At 43.3% G+C, this 27,559-nt stretch overlaps 1 protein-coding gene across 1 annotated transcript in view; it reads right to left on the bottom strand.

Annotated features, from left to right (window-relative positions):
* LOC126088265 (uncharacterized) overlaps positions 1-27,559 on the bottom strand; it is a 178,243-nt gene that overhangs the window by 34,334 nt on the left and 116,350 nt on the right. Inside the window, exons 4-6 of the mRNA XM_049906395.1 lie at positions 9,135-9,388; positions 3,559-3,769; positions 1,233-1,421 (exon numbers count right to left, since the gene is read on the bottom strand). Of these exons, the coding sequence (XP_049762352.1) occupies positions 1,233-1,421; positions 3,559-3,769; positions 9,135-9,388 (654 nt within the window). The remainder of the gene's footprint in view (positions 1-1,232; positions 1,422-3,558; positions 3,770-9,134; positions 9,389-27,559) is intronic.

Raw genomic sequence — 27,559 nt, 5'->3', positions numbered from 1 at the left:
ACCTGTTTTCTACAAGCATGTCCCAATATACTGTAATGTCCTGTTACTGTTAGGTTACATTGTGTGTGTGTGTGTGTGTGTGTGTGTGTGTGTGTGAGAGAGAGAGAGAGAGAGAGAGAGAGAGAAAGAGAGAGAGAGCGAGAGAGCACAGTTAAGCTTATGCTATACTCGTACCTATCAAACGGTTGAGCTAAAATAAAAAATAAAAAAAAATGGATATAATGCGAAGCTACATCTTTCGACCTCAGAAACCACGACGTTATCCATTACGTTAGCACTTAATTATGTGATACTTGTCTCTTGCTTTCGTTAACATAGTAGCTCTTGAACAATGAAATTGTTGAGGCATTGGCCGGCCGGAGTGGCCGAGCGGTTCTAGGCTCTAGTCTGGAACCGCGCGACTGCTACGGTCTCAGGTTCGCATCCTGCCTCGGGCATGGATGTGTGTGATGTCCTTAGGTTAGTTAGGTTTAAGTAGTTCTAAGTTCTAGAGAACTGATGACCTCAGGAGTTAAGTCCCATAGTGCTCAGAGCCATTTTTTTGTTGAGGCATTATTAACTGACATTTAATGATAATGATGGCGTGTCTGTCATAAATTTTCAATGCTCCGTTTCCTTGTAACGGAAAACTGCAGATTATAATAAAAACGTGTTTCATGCTTAATTTGTAAATTATTGACGATAACAACTCACTCCTGAGAGAGCACTCTTATATGAACGCAGTAACCGTCGGTAAAATGTTATGCGAATTTTATTTATAGCAATAATTCTAATGAATCATTTCAAGAACGACGTGTTTTTATGAATCCCCGATACGCTTGCATGAATCTTATGAGAGGCCCGCATCGAATGCTAACGAAAGTCCATACCAGTTCCTCTGGTCGTCGATACTGTGCGTGACTTCGAAATGACGTCACAGTTGAGGAAGTGTCGTGAAATGAGTATTACCCGGCTATTAGTTTTGTGAGTCAGGACAATCAGTCCTTTCTTTAGAAACTATCACAGAGACATGACAGTTTCTGTCACAGTAAACCCTAACCTAAATTGCTCACGTTTAAAGATGTGACTTGATCTAGTTGAACTTCCCACCATCTGACAGTGACATTCCCCTTGGTTCTGTCACCTTCCGCCTATGTCTAGAATGGAACGACCTTAAGGATCGGCTTACCGTCTGCGAGCGCGCGCGCTCGCTTGTGTGTTTGTGTGTGTGCGTGCATGTGGTTGCAACTCACCCTGGCGAGCCGGAAGATGTAGGGGGCGCGGCGTGCGGGGGCGTGCCTGACGACGACGGTGGCGGCGGGGTCGTGGCTGCAGGAGACCAGGGTGTCGTTGTCCGGGCAGTAGGCCAGCTGCCGCACCGCGCCGGCGTGCACGCCCTCGTCCACCCGCACCGACACCCACTCCGTCTGCTGTTCCAGCTCCTGACACAGCACACACACGCACGCGTCTTGCAATGGTACTAGAATTACGTAACCATTACGGCACCTCACCTCGGCCTCTCGATACCTACTGTGTTTCTGTAAAATAGTTAACATATTTCTGTGACAACATTCAGATTTTATTTCATTAATGTAGAGGTACTTCGATACATCGATATGTATATATTGCAATGATATTATTCTTATGTGTATTCTTTCTTTTGTCACTATAATCTCTGACGTACTTGTAACTCTGATTTATGGGCGCGTAAGCGGTTATTAGAGAGTCAAGTTTTGGTCGTCATGTTAAAAAGACGCAAGTTGTAGTCAGTTTATGAAATGTGAACTTTAACAGTGAGGAAGATATTTTCAATTATGTTTTATATTGTGAAGTGATGTTTTGGAACGAGTTACGTGATATTGTAACAAAAGTAATAAAAAAAAGTGTAACTTAAATTCGGAGTGCTGATTACTTTTTTACATCACCATTGTCCTAACTTGCAAAAGTTTAATCTTAAAGAATGGTTTATGAAACACATCAACAAAACTTTTGAATATCGCAGAATAACACCTAGGCCTCTTTGCATCCAAGCTTGGAATCATCACTACCTAGATTTTCGGCGATTGAGCCATGAGTTCACAACGAGACCAGCGTGGGAAACACGAAAGGATGAGTGCCTAGTTTATCCATTATTTCAAGAAATGACTTTATTAACTGTGCTCTTATGACACCTGCCACATAATATAACTTTGTTGTTGCCCGAAAACGCAATATTTAGCAGCGTGAGCAACACTACAACCATAATTAATTTTTGACCTTTGTTGTGGTAGGGTTGTTAGAGTCTCTACATCTGCGGGGGTAGTCACCGAGTTTTAATTATATCTCGACAAAGCACAAGCTGTGACCGTAGAGTCTCTGATGGTCTTTCTCCTCCCGTTAAGGGTGCTTCACTTTTTCTTGTCAGGCAATGTACTAGTTATTATTCTCAGCACAGAAGGCATCACAGTTGAAGACAGTATATTTATTTTCCTTTTCTTTTTCCCAGTAAATAAGATTCAGAGTCGCTGTAAAAATTTGGGGACATGTTTTAAAGAAGAATTCAGTACCCTGAGAGACTTAAAATCTGGACGAGTTTCAAAGAAACGACATAAATACGAATACTTCGATCAGCTGCTGTCCCGTTTGCTCTCATTGAACGAATGGCAAACTAGCAGCAATGTTCCAGAAGACTCTCAAAAATGACAGTGAAACCATCAATAAGCAGGAATCACAGCCACTGCCAGCCCAAGTACTAGTGAACAGCCATCAGTGCCCAGAAAAAAAAAAGACAAGAAGCTGTTAAGGAGAACGTCTTTGGAGATATTAGAAACGATGAGCAAATAAGTTGTTGATGAGGACACACATTTTATACTGTTTTTTTTGTGCCTTGATTTCAGAGACTGAATAACGCAGAAAAATTGAAATTAAAAACGGCATTCTTGCAAGCAATTGCTGGTCCTGTCCAATCAATCATCAGTTGCAGTTGCTGAAGAGATGCCAATTGAGCTGCATTCAGTAGAGTCGGAAGATTCTGCACATTTGTGTTAACTTTCAAACAAATAAAATCAAATTTTCTAATATACACCGCTTTCGTTCTTAAATCTGTTTATATCATAATAAACAAAACCTATCAGTACTTGAAAAACTGTCACGAACGACGTTCTAATACGTAATTTGAGGTGAAATAATAGCAAATAACGTATTAAAACTACTGGTAGGTGTTCTGGGGTACTCCCAAAATTATGAAGGATGTGACGTCAGTTCTTTATAAGATCTACAGAATCGTCCTTTTACTTGTCTTGCACTTATTACTGGATGTACTCAAGATTTTCGCCGCCATTTCCTCTGTCTCGATTTTATAATAAGAGCACAAACACATGCAACAATTTCAAAATCCATATTTATGTCAGCAGTTAACCGATTAACAAATCGACCGTGCGCGCGAACAATCATCTATCGATTTGCAAAACATAGATACTAGCTAATGGCCGAATATAATCCGTGGATCGAAAAGTCGTTCATGCGCTCCTAGCCTTAGGCTGCACTTGAGAGGCCGTGTAACGAACTGTGTTAGCGAATCGTACGAAAGTGTGCACTCACCACCCAGTAGTATCTGTCGAGTTTGTCAGGGTGCTTCTTGCGGAAGAGCGAGACCCGCGGCTGGTGAAAGACGAGTGTGATGACGTTGCCGTGGTCGTCTCCCATGTAGAGCGTGGACCGGCCCGATGCGTGCACGTCGGAGGCTGCGTAGCACGCACACTCGGCCACGTTCCGCATCCCACTCACCACGCACAATGGCGTCTGCACCAAGCTGAAAAGCACACAGTCCGTCGGAATACTTAACAGTTTCCTCGCAAGCATAACACATCTATTTTTTTAAAATATGACTGCACGCTGAGTTTCGATTTAAGATTCACATTTCGTGTATGACTGGATGTAGTGTATGTAACTAAATTCCCTTTACAAACTTTGAAACAAGTTTCTTACACCAAAGCAAGAAAAAATTTCCCAATAAACATGGGCTCTAAAATGCATACCCGATAGCTACGAGCACTTGTTCATCTTCGATACTGTGGAACCCATCTCTTCTACTGCAATCTCTTTGCTTTCCTTATTTTGGGAGGATTTAGTGCAGACAAAAACAAGAAAATAATGTCCGTTACAGATGGATTCTAAAATGCATACCTGAAGAGCTACAAGCACTTGTTCAATTGATGTATTTCACAGCAGTGAAGATGAGCAAGTGTTCATAGCTCTTAAAGTAAGCACGTTATTAAACACCACATTACGGGATTGCTGAGCTACTGTTCTCTTGTAACCTACAAATATTTGGTTAAGATTGATGTTTTTTTTTTTTTTTTTTTGCGTACCAAATGGCTAGTATACAGCAGTAGACATGATCTTCTGCAGGAAGACCTCGTGTACTTACACAATAACGTTGAGATATTTTCTCTATACTTCGAGCTAAACCAGTAAGCAAGTGTTCATAGCTCTTAAAGTAAGCAGTTTAGAGGCCATGTTTATGGGACTTTTTTTCTTGTTTTGGACCATACTGCTTCCATTCAGAACGGAGAGGTCATAAAAAATGGCAGTCAAAATAAAGATGCAACATTTGACATTTTCGAGGTTTTGTAAAACCCTAAGAGGAATATTAATTATTGAACACCACATTACGGGATTGCTGAGCTACTGTTCTCTTGTAACCTACAAATATTTGGTTAAGATTGATATTTCTTTTTTTTTTTTTTTTTTTTTTGCGTACCAAATGGCTAGTATACAGCAGTAGACATGACCTTCTGCAGGAAGACCTCGTGTACTTACACAATAACGTTGAGATATTTTCTCTATACTTCGAGCTAAACCAGTTTATTAACACGGGAAATAGAAAACTGGTATAGAATTCCCTACCTACTTGATAAGCCATGACCGATGTCGCGGAAAACGAAAATGCCACACGGCTGTGATAATTAAACATAAAAAAAAATAACATTTTTGCCCAACACAGAAGACACCAATTCCACAACTGTTGCTACATCGGACAACAAAGGAATCTTCTTCACAGGTATCTTTTGAAGATGAAGTAATTAAATAACATTCCTAGTATGTTGGATAATCGAGTGATGTATCAGAATGTAAAAAATCGTTAGACTCTGCGCAAATTTATTACGTGGCGAGGAAAGCCCCTGTCATGATAAGAATACACTTACAAGGGAACCTCCCCATCGCACCCCCTCAGAGTCAGCGGTAAGGTGGTCCAGTGGATAGCTAGTCAAAAACTGAACACAGATCAAGCATTAAAACAGGAAGAAGGTGTACTAAACTATGAAAAAAAAGGCAAAATATAAGTAGTGAAGGTGCAAGCATAATAAGTGCAACATCTAGTTTGGGATGTTTTCGTGTTTAGACCGTAGTCCCTTTATTTCCCTTAAAACAACACTAAGTGCGGTATGAAGTGAACAGATTTTACAGCCTTGAGTACTGCGTAAAGTAGAGTAACAGTCTGGAGACGATGATTGTATCAGCTTGTCAATGGAACCTGGCATAAAGCAGCATCTGCGAGGTACTGGTTTATGGACAATAACATTCCTGGAACGGGCTGGCCTGCCCAGAGTCCAGACCTGAACCCAATGGAATACCTTTGCGATGAGTTAGAATGGCGACTTCGAACTGAATCCCAACGTCCAACCATCTCTGGTTTCTTTAGGAATAATGGGCTGCTATTCTTTCACAGACATTGAGACAGCTCACTGGAAGTGTCCCCAGCAGAGTCCAAGCCGTGAGGCGAAGGGTAGATGCACATCATTTTAATATCCACTAATAGGTGTCCGAACGGTTTTAATCAGCTACTGTATGTAGATGTACGAGGGGCGTTCGATAAGTAATGCAACACATTTTTTCCTGGAAGCAGTTTGGTTTTGTTCATAGTTCCAATATACCCAGAGTCCACACCTGAACGCAATGGAATACCTTTGGGATCTGAACTTCGACTTCGAACAGGATCCCAGCTTCCAAACTTCTCTGGTTTCCAAAGAAATAATGGGCTGCCATTTCCTCACAGACATTGAGACACTTCACTGGAAGTGTTCCCAGCAAAGTTCAAGCCGTCAGGAGAAGGGTGGACACACCTTACATTAATACTAACAGGTATCTGGATAGTTTTCAAATGGTTCAAATGGCTCTGAGCACTATGGGACTTAACATCTGAGGTCATCAGTCTCCTAGAACTTAGAACTACTTAAACCTAACTAACCTAAGGACATCGCACACATCCATGCCCGAGGCAGGATTAGAACTTGCGACCGTAGCAGTCGCGCGGTTCCGGACTGAAGCGCCTAGAACCGCTCGGCCACCGCGGCCGGCCTATGATAGTTTTAATTAGGTAATGTATGTAGATGAATTTGGGGCGCACTCCGCACTCTTTTGGCAACAAAACTCTGCTTTTCAACGTAATCTCCGTTCAGTGCAATGCCTCTAACGCTACCTTACTGAGAGAACCTACATGTCCGCATTGTATCACTCAGCTGGTCGATGTCAGAGCCAACATCTTGCTGGATCAATAACCTCGCCATTATCCATACCGCTTACTGCGGAGTGCATCCTTCATTGGAACAAACAAATGGAAATCGGAAGGTGCGAGATCTGTGCGGTAAGGAGGATGAAGAACAGTCCAATGAAGTTTTGTGAGCTCCTGTCGGTGGGTAGACATGAGTGAGGCCTTGTGTTGTCATGGAGAAGTTCGTCTGAATTTTTGTGGTAACGAAAATCGTTTCTTACATTTGCTGAGGGTAGCGCCATACAGTTCAGAGTCCATCGTTTCACGATGAGGGAGGACATCGAACAAAATAACCGCTTCAGAGTCCCGGAAGACCGTCGCCATGACTTACCGTCTGAGGATACACCACTGAACTTTTTCTTCAGAGGAGAGATAATGTGGCGCCACTCCGTGGATTGCTGATTTATTTTCGGTTCGAAGAGATGAACCCATGTTTCATCACCTTTGACGATGTTCGACAAAATGCTCGTAATGCGCAATCAATTCCGCAGAGATTGTCCTTCGTTGCTCTTTATCGTCTTCTGTTAAGCCGTCGGCACACAGGCCGTGCTGCCGACCGTCAACGTTGAACGTGCTAAGTTCAACGTGCTGCTGAACGCTCAGAAATGATGCGACTTGTGCATACGGTACGTGGGCTCCAACGTGGTAGCCGACCGCGGTGGTTTAGCGGTTCTAGGCGCTCAGTCCGGAACCGCGCGACTGCTACGGTCGCAGGTTCGAATCCTGCCTCGGGCATGGATGTGTGTGATGTCCTTAGGTTAGTTAGGTTTAAGTAGTTCTAAGTTCTAGGGGACTGATGACCTCAGATGTTAAGTCCCATAGTGCTCAGAGCCATTTGAACCATTTGAACCCAACGTGGTATACGCGAGCACAACTCACTCCAGCGGAAGTTGCGGGATGTTTCTAGTTCGTAAATCACACTGTTAACGAAACGGCCGCGCGTAAAATTCCCACATTAGCTCTATTAAAACGCACATTTCCTCCATCGTCCACGAAAAGGAAAGTACCTTGTCCAATCAAAAAGGACACAGACTTATAAAAGTTCCATTACAAACAGTGCGATACAAATTTCCAATACTTCTCCATATAAGATAAATATTATTTCATCATTCCCTCATTTTAGTAAAACCTCAAGGTCAGCCTTACTTGATCACTGTTCCTACCCAGAAGCAGAATCTTTGCAACATGTGAATTACGAAGCGTAAAAGAAAAAGCAGCAAAATATCTTTATACAAGTAGCGCAAGCTGTCCTATAGATTAAGCCAATCGAACAAAGTCACCCCTCAGAAAAAGTTAAACTTATATTTAAATAACATCAAATATAATAGTATATACTTATATTAAACTAATAACGAAGTATCAGAACGTAATAAAAACGCAAATGGTAGGAAAAAATTTTGGAAGTGTCGAGCCGCGAACCACTGTCCACATATGCTACTTCATACAGATTAGTGACACTACTCACTTCGCTAACCCAAAAACACGCGATTGATACTCTATCGTACCATCTTAGCACTTGCTGAAAACCTTAATCGTAGATATGTCACTAATTGAAATTTAACTATAAGAAATTTTATCAAGAACAATGCGTTTTGGGTGGATCTTCAGTGTGTCGCTGCCTTCAAATAGCATACTCTCATAGTTACAATAATTCTTTTGCCACGGATATGATGTTTCTCATTATTTTATTGGAACGAATCACACAGTTAACAACGGGTTTTCCAGTGCTTCTCAATTTGCTGGTGCCCAGAAAAGGCATTTATATGTATAAGCTTGAAATGAATGCAAATATGGCGACTCACAACTCTGTACTGAAGGGGAGATGGCGTGCGTGTGACGTAGGTGGCGTTGTGTCATGTCATCGGTCAACGCTCAGACGCACGCTCAGAATATCTGACATGCTAGATATTGCTCTGCTCTTTCGGAAAGACTCCCGAACGTGCTATTCCACGCTATGACGTCAGAAACTTGGCACGCTCGACGCTCAACGTTCGGTTGCACGGTCCGTGTGCCGACGGCTTTAGGCTGCGACGAACCCAGTGAGCACACAGCTTTGAGAACCCCGGCTGAAGGACGACTGTGTCAGCATTAACAACTGAGTCACCCAGTTATGCGGTGAGGTATTTGTTTGTGACCTGTCGATCACCTCGAATGAGAGTGTCCACACGTTCCAACATTGCACGTGTCACAGCTGTGTGCGACCGGCCGGCAAGATAGATCGAACATGTTTGCGCCACATTTTTACGATGATGACAGACGCCACGCCCAAAGACTCCCTCAGCTTTTGTTCACTTCTAGGTCTACGTAGAAATTTTGCAAGCGTCTATGAACATCTACGATGCTCTGGTTTACAACCAAAAGAAACTCAGTGACAGCTTTCTGCTTGGAACGCACGTCCGTTACAGCCGCCATTTTGTAGGCTACTTATAGCGCCGCCACCCATCGGAATCTCATGAAACTATAAAGACAGAAGCGGGAATACTCCACGATGTCTCATAACAAATTTCTGGCTTTTTAAATCGAAAGTGGCCGAGAATAAAAAGTGTGGCACTACTTACTGAACGCTCCTCGTAGAGAGCACAGAAAGAGCGGAGCAAGACGGTCAGTGTGTGGCAGAGCTCACCAGGAGGCGTCGTAGAGGAGCAGGCTGCGGTCGGAGGCGAGGTAGAGCACGGCGGCGGCGTCGGGCAGGTGCAGTGCGTCCGTGAGCCAGGTGTGCGCGAGGCGGCGGCGGCGCGTCGCCCCCAGCGGCAGCACGTACTCCTCCAGCGGCTCCAGCCGGCCGCCGTACAGCCCCACGCGGCCCAGCCGGCACGCCGCCAGGTAGCAGAACGAGCTCGCCGTCCGCAGCCCCAGCACCCGCAGCACCGGCTCGCGCTGCGCACCGACATCGCACTGCATGCAGCATACACTGGCGGAAATACGAGGGTCACTCCAAGAGAAATGCACACTGTTTTTGTAAAAACACAGTTTTCATTCTGCATGTGTGGAAGTCTTACAGTGTGTAGATACATCCTTCCCGCTTGTTTTCCAACTTTCCAACCTGTTCCCGTGAGTGGCGCCATCACAGCATGTTTTCAAGATGGCTCCTACTACAGTTGGGCAAGGGCAACACGATTATTTTTCCCGATTCGATTCCTACGATTCAATCTCACATTGCGAATCGATTCCTACGATTCACTCACGATTCTTTCACGATTCATTCTAGTCTGCGATGGCACGATTCTTACGGAATGCAAAAAGTTCTACATCTTACTCACAGATGGCAGGACATGTCTGAAAGTGTCAATGGGGTTAGAATCGAACTGTGTCATGATTAGATATGCCAGAAATAGTTTATTTATGAGTAAACATGCATATGACGTTACAAGTGTGATTCTCGACTTATACGTGTAATGCCTTAATTGATGAAAGGTCACGTTTGATTTGATTGCATCTATTGTTTTATTTCAGTATGCCAGGAAAGAGGAGTCGATTTATGCGAAAGGTGGTGCAAAATTATCATTTCCGAGATACCAGCGATCAGAGGAAACCATGTCTAACCTAAAACATATGTAGGATGATTGTTACTATTGGATGTACGGTAAGTCCAACGTGTTCGTATTCAGATAATGTTATACCGCCATCTCACAAAATTTTGATACACGACTACTGTAACATCCAATAGTAACAAAGATTTACGAAATTGCGATATAAAATATTTATTGTGTAAAATAGAGTTTTTTCAGGAAACACACCAATATGGATAAACTTTAAAATCAAAATCCGTATCTAAATATAAAATTTTGTCCAAACTGTTGAAGCCGTTCCCAAGAAACACGAAATTCGCGTTTTTATTTAAAAAATTCTTTTGTGTAAAATCGCGTGCTGTAAGGAAAGACACCTATATACAGATAAGCATAAAAACCAAAACCTTAACTACATTGAATACGTACTAACAAAGTTTTACGAGCTGGCGTTATAAAAACATGTGAAATAGCGTTTTTATAATATAAAATTGCGTTTTTACGAATGGAACTACGTAGGACATAAATAGTGTAAAATTTACTTTTTACGAAAGAATGGAACTATGTAGGTGAACTCAAAAAGCAAAAACCAGTCTAAATACAAAATTTCATCCAAATCGTTAGGGCCGTTTTCGAGATCGCGAAATATAATACATAATCCAAGTGCTATTGCTCGTGCGTAAAGAAGGTGTGTGTGTGTTTTGCATAACATCTGCAATAGATAAGAGGTATGTATTTATTCATAATACTTGGATTTCTTGGTTTTAATTTGTGTATTGGGAGCTGTGTACTCGCTGAATATCGTTTCTGTCATCACTAGTTCGTGTATTACTCGCGCAAACTAAGCTGACGTCGGAGTGGTGGCTAATGGTAGCGATGGTAAATGGGAAATGCGTTTACGCTCGTTCCCGTCAGCCACCGCCAACTGTCAGCTTGGTTTTCACGAGTAATATTACGGCCCACTAACTTCGTTTGTTCGTTCCGAGCTTCCTTTGTTCACACGCATCCTCCACTTGACTGCCATCTGGCGGTCGTAATCATTCGGCACGACTCGGCATAATTCGGAAGTTGCCTTCGAAGCATACCGAACGAGGTGGCGCAGTGGTTCGACACTGGTGGACTCGCATTCGGGAGGACGACGGTTCAATCCCGCGTCCGGCCATCCTGATTTAGGTTTTCCGTGATTTCCCTAAATCATTCCAGGCAAATGCCGGGATGGTTCCTCTGAAAGGGCACAGCCGACTTCCTTCCCCATCCTTCCCTAATCCGATGAGACCGATGACCACGCTGTCTGGTCTCCTTCCCCAAGCAAACAACCAACCAACCTTCGAAGCATAGCGTACTAAGAATCGATGAATCGTTGGAACTTGGAATCGTCACGACTCGGAAACACTCAATCGTTCTTACGATTCTTTTGAACCACGATTCTTCCGTATCACGATTCGATTCTTACGATTCTTTTGAACCACGATTCTTCCGTATCACGATTCGATTCTTACGATTCTTTATTTCGAGTCGTTCAAATGAACGACTCATTCACGAATCGCCACAACTCTAGCTCCTACACTTGACTTTCGTCAGAAGCAACGTGCTGTCATAGAATTCCTGTGCTGTGAAAACGAGACAGTGGGAAACATCCACAAGAGGTTGAAAAAGGTGTATGGAGATGCTGCTGTCGATCGCAGTACAGTTAGTCGGTGGGCAAGCAGGTTACATGATAAAAGCGGGCACGGAAATATTGAGGATTGACCTCGCAGCAGCAGCCCTCATACTGCACACACACCAGACAATGTGCAGAGAGTTAACGAATTGATGACTGTTGACAGACGCATCAAAGTGAAAGAATTGTCACGCTACATTGGGATAGAGGAAGGGAGTGTTTGCAGAATACTGAAAGTGTTGGCGTTAAAAAAGGTTTGTGCCAGGTGGGTTCTCAGGATGTTGACAGTGGCTCACAAAGAAACGAGAAAAACGGTTTGCAGCGAACTTTTGGAACAGTACGAGAACGGTGGAGATGAATTTCTTGGAAGAATTGTGACAGGTGTTGAAACATGGCTTCATCATTTTGCACCAGAAACGAAGTGGCCATCAATGGAGTGACATCATGCAAATTCATCCAAGAAAAAAAATTCAAAACCACACCTTCTGCTGGAAAAGTTGTGGCTACGATGTATTTCGATTCCGAAGGACTCTTGATTGTGGACATCATGCCAAGTGGAACCATTATAAATTCTGATGCATATGTGACGACACTGAAGAAGCTTCTAGCTCGACTGAGTCGCGTTCGACCACATCGGCGAAAGCAGTATGTTTTGCTGTTACACGACAATGCACGGCCACATGTCAGTCAAAAAACCATGGAAGCGATCGCAAAACTCGGATGGAAAACTCTCAAACACCCGCCTTACAGTCCTGACCTGGCTCCATGTGACTATCATCTCTTTGGGAAACTGAAAGACTCTCTTCGTGGAACAAGGTTTGATCATGATGACTCCCTTGTGCACGCTGCCAAACAGTGGCTCTAACAGGTTAGTCCAGAATTTTACTGTGTGGGTACACAGGCGCTGGTTCCAAGATGGCGTAAGGCAGTTGAGGGGGATGAAAATTATGTGGAGAAATGAAAATATTGTTCCTAAAGAATGTATCTACACATTGTAAAACTTTCAAACATGTAGAATTAAAGATGGATTAAAAAAAATAGTGTGCATTTCTTTTGGAGTGACCCTCGTAGAAAGTCTTACACCAACTTGACACAACGCTAACAAACTGATTTTCCAGTACTTACATCCCTATGGAAAATTTTGTTTACAGTTTCATCCTTATGCGAGCTTATTTTCAAGACAGAAATAAAGCCGTTCATACCGACGCGGCTGCGCGATAAAGGGGAATATCGCGGCACGGTGATCCACATATCATGCACCAACGCATGCGCTTCGTGACACATTGGGCCCGATAAACGCCTCTGGCGTTATGTTAATGCTTAGCACGACATCTACATCTACATAATGGCGGTGGACAAATATATGGAAACAACAAAAACCCAAAAATTTACATGCCTTACACGATGTAGGCATTCAGAACAGCTTCCAGTCGTCCAAGAATGGATAAATACAGGTACTGTAGGGCTTTGAGGGAATCTTCTGTCGGTCTTCCTACGAAACAGTGGCAACTTCAGGTAATGATGATAGGGGTTGAGCCGTGTGTGGCTCATGTTCGTGCCATATCTCATTTGCCATTCTGTTTTACTGTACTACCACCTCGTTATGTTAATTTAAATTACTGGTGTCACTGAGTTAGATTGTAAGTCATGGGCCTTCAGCCGTTTTAAAATTAAAGTTCCTTGCTTGTCAAGTGTTAGATTGTTTGGGGCCTTCAGCCTAATTTAAGATAAGGCTTTGTTGTTTAAATTTATTTTACGTTTGGGTCTTCAGCCTGATTAATATATTGTTTAAACATAAAGCCCTGGAACTTCTGCCTACTAAAAATTATTTTAGTTGTGTTTTAAGTCATGGGCCTTCAGCCGTATTAAAATTAAAGTTCCTTGCTTGTCAAGTATTAGATTATTTGGGGCCTTCAGCCTAATTTAAGATAAGGCTTTGTTGTTTAAATTTATTTTACGTTGAGTTTTAAGTCATGGGGCCTTCAGCCGTTTTTAAATTAATAATCTTTGTCTTTCGATCATCAGACTGTTTGGGGCCTTCAGTCTAATTGAAGATAAGGCCTTCTGCCTTGTGTTTTTCTTTTTTTTTTTCATTTTACCTTGAGTCTTAAATCATGGGCCTTCAGCCGTCTTTAAATTAAGGTTGTTGCTTTTCAAGTGTTACATTTTGGGCCTTCAGCCAAATTGTAGAACTTACTTAACGTGAGGCCTTCTGCCCTCTAAATATTCTCTTTGGCGTCTGAATTTTGAGTTAATGGCTTTTAGCCGTTTTTAAAAAAAATTAAAGTGGTTGTGCCCTTAAGGCTTAAGGTAGTGTGGCGTATTCAGCCGATAACTAAGTTCAAGGATTTGTACTGTAATGTTAGGTCAAATAAATAAAGTTATATATGTTCGAGTGTAACTGACAGCCGCTCATTTTGGCCCCTTTCTACAATTCCAACTACCTGTCCTGTCCTGCGCGTTTAGCAGGGCGTATCAGGGGTGGGCAGCGCTCGGGCACAGTATTCTTCAAAGTAGACCTCAAAGGCTGAATGATATTGAGATCTAGTGACTGTGGAAGCCAAGAGGGATGCAGCAATTCATCCTCCTCCTCACAAAATCACTCCTCGTCTTGAAACGCAGCGTCACCACTGGGGAACGAACTTTGCACCATGGAATGGACCAGATCAGCCGAAATAATCACATAATCCTTAACAATAATGAGATCTTGCAGAGTAACCATGAAGCCCATAGACTTCCAGCATATGACCACCCAAACCATCACCAAACCCCTGCCATGTTTCACACTTGGGATGTAAACTCGGAGAGAAGTTGTAATCAATATGAAATAAGACTCATCCGACCAAATGACTTTCACCAGAATGAGATTTTCACTCTACAGCGGAGTGTGCGCTGATATGAAACTTCCTGGCCGATTAAAACTGTGTGCCGGACCGAGACTCGAACTCGGGATCTTTGCCTTTCGCGGTCAAGTGCTCTACCATCTGAGCTACCCAAGCATGACTCACGTCCGTCCTCACAGCTTCAGTTCTTCCAGTACCTCGTCTCCTACCTTCCAAACTTTACAGAAGCTCTCCTGCGAACCTTGCAGAACTAGCACTCCTGAAAGAAAGGATATTGCGGAGACATGGCTTAGCCACAGCCTGGGGGATGTTTGCCCGCGAAAGGCGAAGGTCCCGAGTTCGAGTCTCTGCCCGACACACAGTTTTAATCTGCCAGGAAGTTTTAAATGACTTTCTACCACTGCTCCACAGTTCAACGTTTATGTCCTCAGCACGACAATTACCTGTCATGGCCATTTGCATCATTTGTGAGTGGTTTTGGAATTCCTACTTCTGTAGCTTCCTTCGCTTTCTTTAGATCCTGTCAGGTTTCGCCAGTGCGACATTCAGTTCTGCAGTGAGTTTTGCAGCTGTCGTCCTCTTATTTTTCTTCACAATCCTATTCAATGGCCGTCTCTCACGATCACTCAACGCATACATTCGTCTGTGCTCTGATTTAGCGGATGATGTCTTTCCGCTTAACTGTATGCGGTATAAATCGTCGATACGGTTCATCTTGAAACGCTTAGGCTCCCTTGTTTACGGAATCACTCACCATACAGGTACCAAAAATTTGTGCAAGATTGAATTCACCTAGCTCCAAATGTACAGAATACTGTTACGACCAAGTCTGACACCTGCAACATATTGAGAACACTGCACAGGTCAAATAGAACAGCACAACCACAGGTTTGGCTAGCATCAGCCTTTATGTTCAAGCAAGCATTTCTCGCGGTGTTTCCACATTTTTGTCCAACCCCTGCACTCATTCCGCAAGTCACCGTATGGTGTTTGTGGAGGGTACTTTGTATCACTCCTACTCATTCCCTTTCTTGTTCCGTTCGCAACTGGAGCGTCGGAAAAAAGAGTATCTATTGTGTCCGCACGAGGCCCAATTTCTATTGTCTTCGCAGCCTTTACGTGGAATGTACGTTGGTGGCAGTAAAATCGCCCCGCAGTCAGCTGTAAATGCTGGTTGTCTCATTTTCTCAATAAGGTAAAGAATTTCGTCTTTCTTCCAGGGATTCCCGTTTGAGTTCACTAAGCATCTCCATAACACTCCCTTGTTGTTTGAAGCTATGGTACAAATATAACAGCACACCTCTGAATTGCTTCGCTGTCTTCCTTTAATCGGACCAGTGAGGAAGCCAATCACCAGAGCAGTATTCAAAAACTCTTCGTGCTAATGTTATACATTCAGTCTCCGTTACACACGAACTACAGTTTCCTAGGATTCCACCAATAAAACGAAGTCGACCATTCGCCTTCCCTACTACCCCCCTTATGAGTTCGTCCCATTTCATATCGCTTTGCAACGTTACACCTAAAAATTTAATAGACTGTATGAAACAGCACACCACTAACATTACGCATTGTTTTTCCTGCTCATCTGCATTAACTTACATTTGCAACATTTAGAGTACGCTGCCATCTTCACACCAAATGTTCTCCTACAGACACTCAAAGACGACACTTTTTGTGCACAGCAGCATAATCAGCAAACAATCGTAGATTGCTGCTCACTGAGTCCGTCAGATCATTTATGTGTATACAGAACAAGAGAAGTCCCATCACACTGCCGTGGGGCACTCCTGATGATACCCTTCGTACTATGTTCTATTACTTAACGTGTCTTCGAGCCACTCATATATATGAGGACCTATTCCGCATGCTCGAAACTTCGATAACAATCTACAGTCGGGCACTGCATCAAACGCTTTCCGTAAATCTGGGAATATGGAATCTGCGTGTTGCCCTGGTTCGCGGGATACCGTGCGAGAAAGGGCAAGCAGAGTGTCGCACGACCGCTGCTTTCTGAATCAGAACTGATTTTCATCTCAAGGAGATTTGTTAAATTCGAACTTAGAACATGATCAAGAATTCTGCAGCAAGCTGATGTTGAGCATACTGAGCTGAAATTTTGCCTGCCTGTTCCTTTACCGCCGGCCTGTGTGGCCGTGCGGTTCTAGGCGCTTCAGTCTGGAACCGCGTGACCGCTACGGTCGCAGGTTCGAATCCTGCCTCAGGCATGGATGTGTGTGATGTCCTTAGGTTAGTTAGGTTTAAGTAGTTCTAAGTTCTAGGGGACTGATGACCACAGATGTTAAGTCCCATAGTGCTCAGAGCCATTTGAACCATTTTTTTGTTCCTTTACCCTTCTTTTATACCGGAGTCACCCACGTTTTCTTGCAGTCGCTTGGGACTTTGGGGTGGGCTAGAGCTTCGCCATAAATGCTAGCAAAGTAAGGGACCAATCCTGAAGAGAACTCTCTAAAAATCGAACTGGGAATCCATTCGTGCCTGGCGACTTGTTTGTTTTCATCTCTCTCACTTGGTTCTCAACGCCAGGGTGCCTGCATCTACGTCCTCTGGAAAGGAGTCTTTGCGGCGGTCAAATGATGGTATATCTGTACGATACACCTGCGTGAATGATTTTTTAAACGAGAATTTTAAAACTTCGGCTCTTTTTTTGCTGTCTTCTATTGGCACAAAAGACTGGTCGACGAGTGACTGAATAGAAGCCTTCGATCGACTTAGTGATTTTTACGCAAGACTAGAATCTTTTCGGGTTCTCGGCAAAATCTTTCTCTGCGGCACGGCAGTAGAAGTTGTTGTATCCTTCAAGTATCCATCTTCCCGTAACTGGGCGCCGACGCTACATTTCAACAGTACCCCGTGCGCGCGCGCTTTCGCCGCCAGACAGCAAAACAATTCGACCCGAGGACGCTACAAGGGGGACGGTTCGGTGACTCCCCCCCAGCAATGATGAATTCGGAGAGAGGTCTCACTGGACGTATGGATAGGGTCAGACAGCCTCTACCAGGCAGCCACAAGCTTCTTCGGGTAGGAAATTCAATACCACCGAGCTGTCCACGGAATCTTGTGGACAGGCTTAATTCGCCACCCCTTGCATTAGGCGCAGCGCTCCGGCCTGCTAAAGAGCTGTGCTGGCCTCGGCTGACCACCAGCACAGTACGTCTGCGCGGTGCCACAGCAGTGCACGGAGTCTTCAGACTCAACCTCATCTGCTTCACCAGGTGAGGCATCAGAGCGTGGAAATCGGTGTCCACAAGAAATGCGGGTCTCGCAACGAACTTGTGATCTCACTCTAGTCGGTTTGTTCGCCACACTTCACGAACGCTCGGCTCTGTGCAGAGTCCACGAGAAATCAATATGTAATTGAAAATGTATCCAATAAAGGTCTTTAACTCTGTCGGCCTGTCTTTCACGTGGGCCTCGGTGAAATTCCTCATTCCCCTGCATTGCGAAGCGTGAAAGGAAGAATCTGCCTCATAGTGAGGAATGTATCGAATCAAATGAAGTATCGGTTTTAAGCCACAAACAGAACTTAGGAAACGCTATATTGTATTAAGACATATGCAGTTGAACTCCGTATTTGGTTGTTTTGTATTAAAGCATACGTGCTATGGATATAAACTATTTCTAAGTATCATGACATTGGGGATTTCTCGAAAACGGGCCGTTTTAGGTAATATTTGTTATAACAAAATAGCAGGAAATTACGTATAGATGCTTAAAGGCTTTCCATATTTGATGCTTTTAATGTTATAACTTGCCTGCTATGAAAGTATGCCGCTTCAGTGCAATGTCACAACGATGATTTATCAAAAGCGCGTCGTTTTTGGTACACTTTGTAATAGCTAAATATCAGATAATGACATTTGTAGTTGCAGCCTTTACACTGTGTATATCATACAACTGAGGGCCTGTTTCATATGAGGGCCAACACTATTCCTGATATATATCAATGCCTTTCCCAGTAGTGTTACTCATGACGAAAAAATTCTCTTCGCTGATGACAGCAACATTATAGTCACTGAGAAAACAAGAGAACTCCTTGCTGAAAATGGCTCGGAGCACTATGGGACTTAACATCTGAGGTCATCAGTCCCCTAGAACTTAGAACTACTTAAACCTAACTAACCTAAGGACATCACACACATTCATGGCCGAGGCAGCATTCGAACCTGCGACCGTAGCGGTCGCGCGGTTCCAGACTGTAGCGCCTAGAACCGCTCGGCCACTGCGGACGGCCTCCGTTGAGAAAGCAAATGAAACTCTCAAGGAAGTTTATGATTGGTCAATAAGTAATAAAGTGACATTGAACATGAAGAAAACTAATGCCATGAATCTCAGTTTGAAGAGGGAAAACGACCATGTTAAATTAAATGTAGATGGCACCCATATAGACTGTGTAACAAATGCAAAATTTCTAGTAATGAACATTGATTCTCAGTTGAAGTGGTGTGAACACACAAAGGTACTTGCAAACAGAATTCCATCAACATGTTGTGCCCTTAGAATCCTATCATCAGTGTGTAACATGCAGTGTCTTTTAATTACATATTATTCATATGTACACTCAGTTCTTAGCTATGGCATTCTTTTTTGGGGAACAAATGCACAAAATATGAACACAATTTTCAAGCTCCATAAAAGAGCCATAAGAATAACAACCAAAAATACTAGTCGAGCTACATTGTAAAGATCTGTTCAGAACACTGGGGATTTTAACTGCTCGCTCCATGTGAATACATTTACCAGTCAGTTGTACACATCAAAATTAACATTGGCAGTTACTGCGCAAACAGCTCTGTCCATGACCATGCAACAAGAGATAGAGACAACTTCCATTTACCGAGAACAAATAAACATAAAACTCAAAGAGATTAAAGAAATTGCAAAAATACACTTATTTAAAAAGGCAGCTAAAAAGTACCTGTTATGCAATATATTTTATACATTGGAGGATTACTTAGCTAAAACAAGATAGGGGTTTGATAAAAATGTTATACAAATAAATAATAATAATAATGAAAAATATCCAACATTCCATATAACGCCTTCACTTTATGTTTTTTTCCGTCTTTTTTTTCCTTTCTAGAAATACTTACCCCCAAGCTATGCATGGCGCAATAGTAACACCTCTTCCTCTTTCTGAGCTCAACATCTCACTCATTTTGGAGGGATGCTGACTTTATTTTTCAGGATAGCAAATGGGAAGTTGCGGTACAAAAAATGGCCCAGAGATCACCAGTGTGTGTGTGTGCGTGTGTGTGTAGTGAGTGAAGTGTTATGAAACAATGTGTGTATAGTGTGTGCAGTGACTGATAGTGAGATATGAGTGAAGAATGTGGCATTACATTATTTAATAAGTTATTTGTAAAAAAGTATTGTATATCAGGAGTAAATCTAATGATTGTCTCTAACTAGAAGTCTGTAAATATATGTGTATATGAATTAGCTTATTTTAAATTGATCTAAATTTGTAAATACTTTGACATGTCCTGTATCCTTGTAAAAAGAGATCTACGGACGAATAAAGCTGCTACTACTACTACTACTACTACTACACACTAGAAGTTTTCGCTATTGTCAAAGTTCGTGTAAAAGATATATATCTGTCTCTTGGTTTCATGTACTCCCTCATGTTTGTATCCATCCGGTAAATATCTTTTTCAGTAGTGGTGAGAATCTTCGAAAAAATCTCCTCTTCCATTCCAACGAAATTACGAAGCGATCTCGATCTAGAAAACCTATGTGATAAAGTAGGGCCGGCCGGTGTGGCCGAGCGGTTCTAGGCGCTTCAATCTGGAACCGCTCGACCACCACGGTCGCAGGTTCGAATCCTGCCTCGGGCATGGATGCGTGTGATGTCCTTAGGTTTGTTAGCTTTAAGTAGTTCTAAGTTCTAGGGGACTGATGACCTCAGATGTTAAGTCCCATAGTGCTCAGAGCCAAACCATTTGATAAAGTAGGTTACTTCAGAGTCATGACAGTCAATACAACATTGAGAATATGGTTATTGCGCATGTGTAAACTGACAACAGACACTATTCTCTCGCCACATTCAATATAAAACCGAAGATGTGACGGAGATTCCATCCAGTTAACTAATAATCTGTATTAATACCGTATAGTTACAATTAAGGAGCAGCTACTCAAGAAGGTTCAGTGTCAGCTGAAATTACTGTATGGCAGCGAAACTTGGAAGATGTTCTAGTGCGTTAATGTGAAACTGATTTACACTGGAAAAAAAAAGTTCCAATTTTGGCTAATAGTTGCAAATCTTGTCAACATCTTTTGTGTTCATACTGAACAAATTGTATTAGTGGCAGTTAATAATCATGCCTTTCTCATTTGTCTGACCTTTCTGTCCACGTTTCGTTCCTAATGTGTCCAAAATTGGAACTCCACCATGAATAGGTTCCACATGAAGGCATTACAAAATCTACCAAGTTTCTCTGCCGTACGATAATTATAGCCCACACTGGACCTCTTTGAATAGCTACACTTTAATTATAACCACCCAGTACGTATCATAGATCATTCTGCAGCAAATGTTGTGTTCCTCTATCAGCACTCCGCTGTTCCAGCCATCGACGTCTCTATTATCTTTTTCACCCGTCTTCTTCGACGATCGCTAGTAGACTAAGCGCAATTATTCTATGCGCGTCCGTTTTCGTAAAGGAACTGTGTGATTTGTGCGCCGGACGCAGCCAAGAACTGCCGCTGGAGAGCGCTGTGGTCGCAAATCACGATGAGCAGCTCGTTCCACGAGACGTAGCAGATTGTTTCAGAGCGTGCAGCAGCCACAACGGACACCACGGATGGCGCACTTCGTTATGACAAACACTTCCCGTGTGAGGATGGCTGTACGTTGACACCACGGGACGACGCCAGACTGTGCCAAGCGGACGAGGATATACATCTGTACGCGCTCCGCCTCGCTGTACCAATAAAAGGTTTTACTGAAGTATGTTCACACTGGACACGCCGTCGGGAGGGCGACGGTTCAAAACCGCGTCCCGCCATCCAGATTTAGGTTTCCGTGATTTCCCTAAATCATTCCAGCCAAAGGCCAGGATGGTTCCTCCGAAAGGGCGGGACTATTCATTCACTCTTTTGGGTGAAACCAGTTCCGGAAGCAACCGAATGAAAACAGTCGACGCAGTCTGGTGCATTCACTACTGACTGGAATCATTCGATCATTTGCCACTGTTAAATCATTATTGTTGATTGCATTCTGTTCTAGCCGTTATTGCCGTTTTGGTATTTACTTTTATTGAATGACAAGGAGTAGCTCTTAGTCCAGTTTATCGTCCATGTTTCCTTAATAGTGTATTTTGTGTCTGCAACAGAACGCTGAAATATTCTGTGTACCTGCAAAGATGATTCGTATTACGAAACTATTATAAGTAAAGAAATTCAAAGAAAGATTTTAACATTTTGTATATACTCTGCTCTGTTTACCTTAGCCTACGGGCTCGATAAGCCATATGACTTTAATAACACACTTCCTCCCCCCACCCACCGGGTCTACTCTCGCTCTTTTCAACTATTTAGATAATTAGCTAATTCTGTTAACAATATCCACTAGTGAATTCACGCACGTTGCTCATTGCAGCTACACGGATAAGGGACGCGCTGGAGCGCCACCTATCATAGGTGGCTTTTTAAGGCCGGTACCTCCAAGTCGGTGTTTTTCACTAGCTCTGAACGTGACACTAGTGTCCAACATTAAAGCACAAACTGCTATTTCCCCGACCTGCGTGTAACACACGATATAATCATGCAAACTGTCAACAGATGTCGTTACGATCGTGTCCGGACGGAAGATGGCATTCCAATCAACGGACAACCATGCCAGCAATGATGTCAGGGCAACTATCAAGAGGAGTAGTGTTTGCAGGGTAGTCCCACAACCACAATCACTGTGTACACAGTCACAGAGAAGACACCTACAGGCTCTCTGCTGTGGAGGGCCATAGGAAGAATGGAAGCAGGAGAATCGGAGACTGCTGTGGCCCGATGGCTTAACGTGAATCGTTCTGTTGTTTCTCGGATGAGGCGACAGTTTATGGAGACTGAAACTGTATCCCGGAGACCAGGGCAGGACCGACCACGTGTGACATCAGAAAGAGTAGACCGTTATTTGACTATAAGGGCACGACGGTACCGCCTTAGTATTGCACAGCAACTGGCATCTGACTTCGCACCATCCCCTTGAGGTGATGTATTGAGGCAAACGGTGTACAGAAGGCTTCAGCAGAGTGGCCTTTACTGTTGGAGACCTGCTGTCTGTTTACCTCTGACGTGTCTTCACAGAAGGGAACGTAGAGTGGAACTATCAACGTGCCACCTAGACGGTCGAACGGTGGGCCAGTGTTCTTTTCACATATGAGTCCCGATTTGGTCTGGAGAGTGACTCTCGACGGATTCACATCTGGAGGGCACGTGGAACACGATTTTGGGTTCCAAACATTGTGGGAAGAGACCGATATCGAGGAGGATTCCTAATGGTGCGGGCAAGGATTATGTTGACCACTCGAACACCTCTTCGTGAAGTTGTGTGGGTGAATCAGCAAGATTTAACTGCTGTCAGTACCAGGAGGAGATCTTGGGATCTCATGCGCGGTTATTGCGAGGTGCTGTGGGCCCAGACTTCGTATTGATGGAAGGTAATGCTCAACCTCACAGAGCACAGGTGGTTGAAGTTTTTTGGAAACGGAGGATATTGCACGTATGGCGTGGCCTGCTCGCTCTCCCAATCTGAATCCCATAGAACATGTCTGGAATGCACTAGGGAGACGGGCTACGTCACGTCAGCATCCACCGACCACTCACCAAGATTTGTGAGCAGCTCTGCAGGAAGAATAGACATTATTGCCTCAACATGATATTTATGACATCATCTACAGCACGTTCCGTCTTGTCACACCCCATAGTAAGCACATTAACCAGTTGTCAAAATGTGTGTACAAATCCGTTAAGTTAGGGAAAAACGAAGAACATTTTTGTGTACCTTTATCCATGCTGCAGTTGATTACGTTCTGTACTTTTTACATTCTTTCTACTTTACTATACTGTTTTGTGGCAAAATAAAAGCAACCTTGCAAAATTCCCGTTGTTGCTTTAATGTTGGAGACCAGCGTATTAAAGCTCTCTAGGATCGATGCCACCTTTTTGTATTTAAATTTCGGTTTTATACAAATCTTTCAAGTGGCACACAACATGTTATTGTATCCAGCGACAGAAACGTTATAATGGTTCAAATGGCTCTGAGCACTATGGGACTTAACATATATGGTCCTCAGTCCCCTAGAACTTAGAACTACTTCAACCTAACTAACCTAAGGACATCACACAACACCCAGTCATCACGAGGCAGAGAAAATCCCGGACCCCGCCGGGAATCGAACCCGGGAACCCGGGCGTGGGAAGCGAGAACGCTACCGCACGACCACGAGCTGCGGACAGAAACGTTATATTTTAAAAAGTTTTAAGACAAAGCCCTACCATACATGGCTATTATTTTTATATGATGTACTTTAAATGGTGATTAAGTGAATGGCATGTACTAGACAGAATCAATGATCTCACATTGCCGCGCGGGATTAGCCGAGCGGTCTAGGGCGCTGCAGTCAAGTACTGTGCGGCTGGTCCCGGCGGAGGTTCAAGTCCTCCCTCGGGCATGGGTGTGTGTTTGTCCTTTAGGATAATTTAGGTTAAGTAGTGTGTAAGCCTAGGGACTGATGACCTTAGCAGTTAAGTCCCATAAGATTTCACACACATTTGAACATGTTTGATCTCACATTGGCTACAGATAACATGATTCTAGGTGAATACGCTTCACTAAAAAAATTTTTTTTGTAATCATTTTCTGTAATTTTGCTTATTGTAATGTTACTATCTTTGTTCCACACATAATGTTGTACTCTTGTTAATAGGTACAATAACTCCTGAAGGAGAGTGTTTTAAAACCGTCGAAACCATGGTAAAGGTTTAATAAACCTGACTGCTTGGCTGTTATTTCTATTCCACTGATATTCAAAGAAAATAACAAATATTTCTTGCAAAAAATAGAAAACATTGGTTCTGACAAGTGAAATTATACTCTTAAAAAGGAAGTGAATAGGTCACCAAACAATAAAAAAGTTCCATCTTATATGCTTTCTGTTCACATCACACCCAAATCAAGTCATTGCCGAAATAGAATTATTGATGATGGATGCGAACCAGCGAGAAGAGAGAGACGAGCTTTGGTAAATCTAACTATGAAATAATTTTTCATGTATTAAAACATGAATTTACAATATAGTACAAGTTATTAACCTTTTAAAACCAAACAAAAATCCACATTTAATGCCGGAAATACTTCATTTTTAAAAGTATATTTTTTATTTATCTTTACTTAAAATAAGATATGTTATTTGTCTCTAAAAAAAGTTGGCAATCTTATTTATGGCTCATGTACAACCGAAAAGGCAGAAAACGTATGTAAATGAAATAGCTCACTGAGTGAAAGCATTCATATAACTGCCATAATTGTCAGAGACTTGTGTCAGCCAGCTGTTTCACATTAAATGTGTTGTGTGCAGCTTTGTGTACAACGATATAAAGAGGTGGGCTACAGAGTTAGGAAACCACCCCAGAGTTTCCTTTGCTACCGTGAGGCGATATGCAAATTAACTATTTGCTGAACTTGGAATTCTATTATAATTTCCCTGAGTCCGATCCTTATGCGCTTAATGACACCTGACTATGCAATCCTGGCTTCTGTTGAAGAATCGGATTGTGTGAGGTCGCTAGCCTCATAGAAAGTAGTTATGCATGTAAATTATTAATATCAAGTTAATCCCACCAAAATTTGTGACTTGGTTTTAGGAAAAGGTTGGTGTGTCGATATATGTGTTTTCTGAAACACTGGGAAAGATAATCAGATTTATTGCATATGACAGTTACATATACAAACAAACTGAATTAATGAGGTGACGCCTCTTGAGTGTTGACAGATTAATATCTTAATAAAGAGAAAGGAGTATAACACCAATCTATAACTATAATACGCAGCAATGTGGATTGGCACTTACCCTTAACTGAACGAGAGCACAAGATTATAGATCATGTACTTTCCATCAGAATCTAATCACGGAAATAACGCGAGAATGTGCTGCGATACTCGCTCCCCAATGGCCGCCCATTTTACATATATGAACAGCAAGGCTGATCGTGCTATGGCCGCAGTTGCGTATACTACTATTCTGCTCCACGACAGCGTTCCCAGACAGCTGTTCTCGTCATGCTGTTAGGCCGATCAGGTGTGATGTCGCTGCAACCATTGCGGCGAGAGCATGCGACACAGTCCCGCGAAATTATCCGGAGTTGCGGATAAGGTGTACAGCTACTCTGCGATTATTCCGTATCGCCCAGTACAGGGTACAGCATCCTTATCGGACGGACGCAGAAACGCAAGTACCTCTTTTCTATCAAAATCTAGTACGGCGTGCCGCCCGCTGCTATGGCTGTCCAGTCGCATCATTTTAACACATTTTTCACCAATGAGCGCTCCTCCCGCTCGACTGTGAGTACGCGGTAAACACTGGTTACGTCTCGTCGATGTAGCCAACCGCGGTCGCCTGTGGGAGACGCCGCTTGTCCGGAAAGCTTTCGAGACGCTTCCTTGGCGCCAGCGTCTAAACTAACACATTCCACTCTTATATCCTACGCTCAAAGAATATGGAGCGGGCGATTCGCGGAGGTACACTCGTTGCTGGCAATGTCGCCCATGGCGCTTTTGTGAGCCCAGGGTGACACGACCGAGGGGAAACAGCGTTTCCCTGCGTTATTCACTTTGGGGAGACATTCTGCTTGCCTCGCAGTGTTCTGCTGGAAATTCCGCCTGCCTGTCGGGCAGCATCAAAGCCATGCCACTGGAGACCGGCTTGGTGGAGCTAGCACCTCCTGGGGTACTGCAGGTTGTAAAGTTCGACCTTCGGGCAAATGCGCTGCTGGCTTCACGCCACCGGCGGCTCCCTGAGTAAAATACCATACGAAACTCTGTCCGCAAAAAATTATTTGCACTTTACACAATGCAGTACATTTCTGATTGCTCACTCATTAGCCATCTGTGTTAGTATAGCGCGATGAACCGCAAATTTGTTCACATCAATGCTGGTACTTGCCATTACTGCCCTAATAAATTATTCAAAAATGCAAACTGTCGATTGATGTGGGCGTTGCATTCCCAGTGCATGGCCCATATAGGATGCCACCTTGCATAGAGGTGTGGCAACTGTTGTCGTAGCAAAGCCAGACAGGAGAAGAAATGATTAGCGAACAAGTTAACACGTCAAACAGAAGATTTACTTAACTTCTATTTCTCCAAACATACGAAGACCCTTTACAAATGACGCAACAAGAAATAGAGTTCACTCGGATGAGGCTCGCTAGAGTAAGGCACGAACGATGGAGTCAGAGCATCCTTAGAGAAGTGGCTCCAAGTGGCAATGGGGCTGAGCGGCTGCCACCTGCCGTCCTATATTGCAGCGGCAGAGGACGCTCAAAGTACAAAGCTGTTGGAGGCGTGGCTCAGTGCTCCATTGGGCCACCTGATCCCGCACAGCCGCTGTCAGTGTCTAACGGGAACTTACTGTTCCTTTACCAACTGAGATATGCTGGTACTGTGGTATCAATATGTGATACCACGAAGTGACCCCACTCAAGCTGGGAGAGTGAGTGGAAATATTCATATAGCTGACATGGCCACAGAGCCTAGTTTCTTTCGACTGAAAACACAGGCTGAACGAAAAACCAATCGATCGTCCAGTCAGTTGATAATACTGGTCGGTTGTTACGTCACTTAAATGACAGACTATGGAAACGGCCTTTCACGCTACACATGGATAATGGCGTGCATTCTGATAGCTGTTGGGTCTATCTAACATTACTGGAAGTTTACAGGTGAAGACCATAACACAGCATGGTCAGGTGACATGCACTTAAGGCTTATCGCCATCTTTTGGGCTTTGGGCAAATT

This window comes from Schistocerca cancellata, chromosome 6, assembly GCF_023864275.1.
Source record: "Schistocerca cancellata isolate TAMUIC-IGC-003103 chromosome 6, iqSchCanc2.1, whole genome shotgun sequence".
In the NCBI taxonomy this organism is placed as follows: Eukaryota; Metazoa; Arthropoda; class Insecta; order Orthoptera; family Acrididae; genus Schistocerca; species Schistocerca cancellata.
The sequence above is the reverse complement of the archived record's forward strand: the minus strand, read 5'-3'. Positions and strand labels throughout refer to the sequence as shown.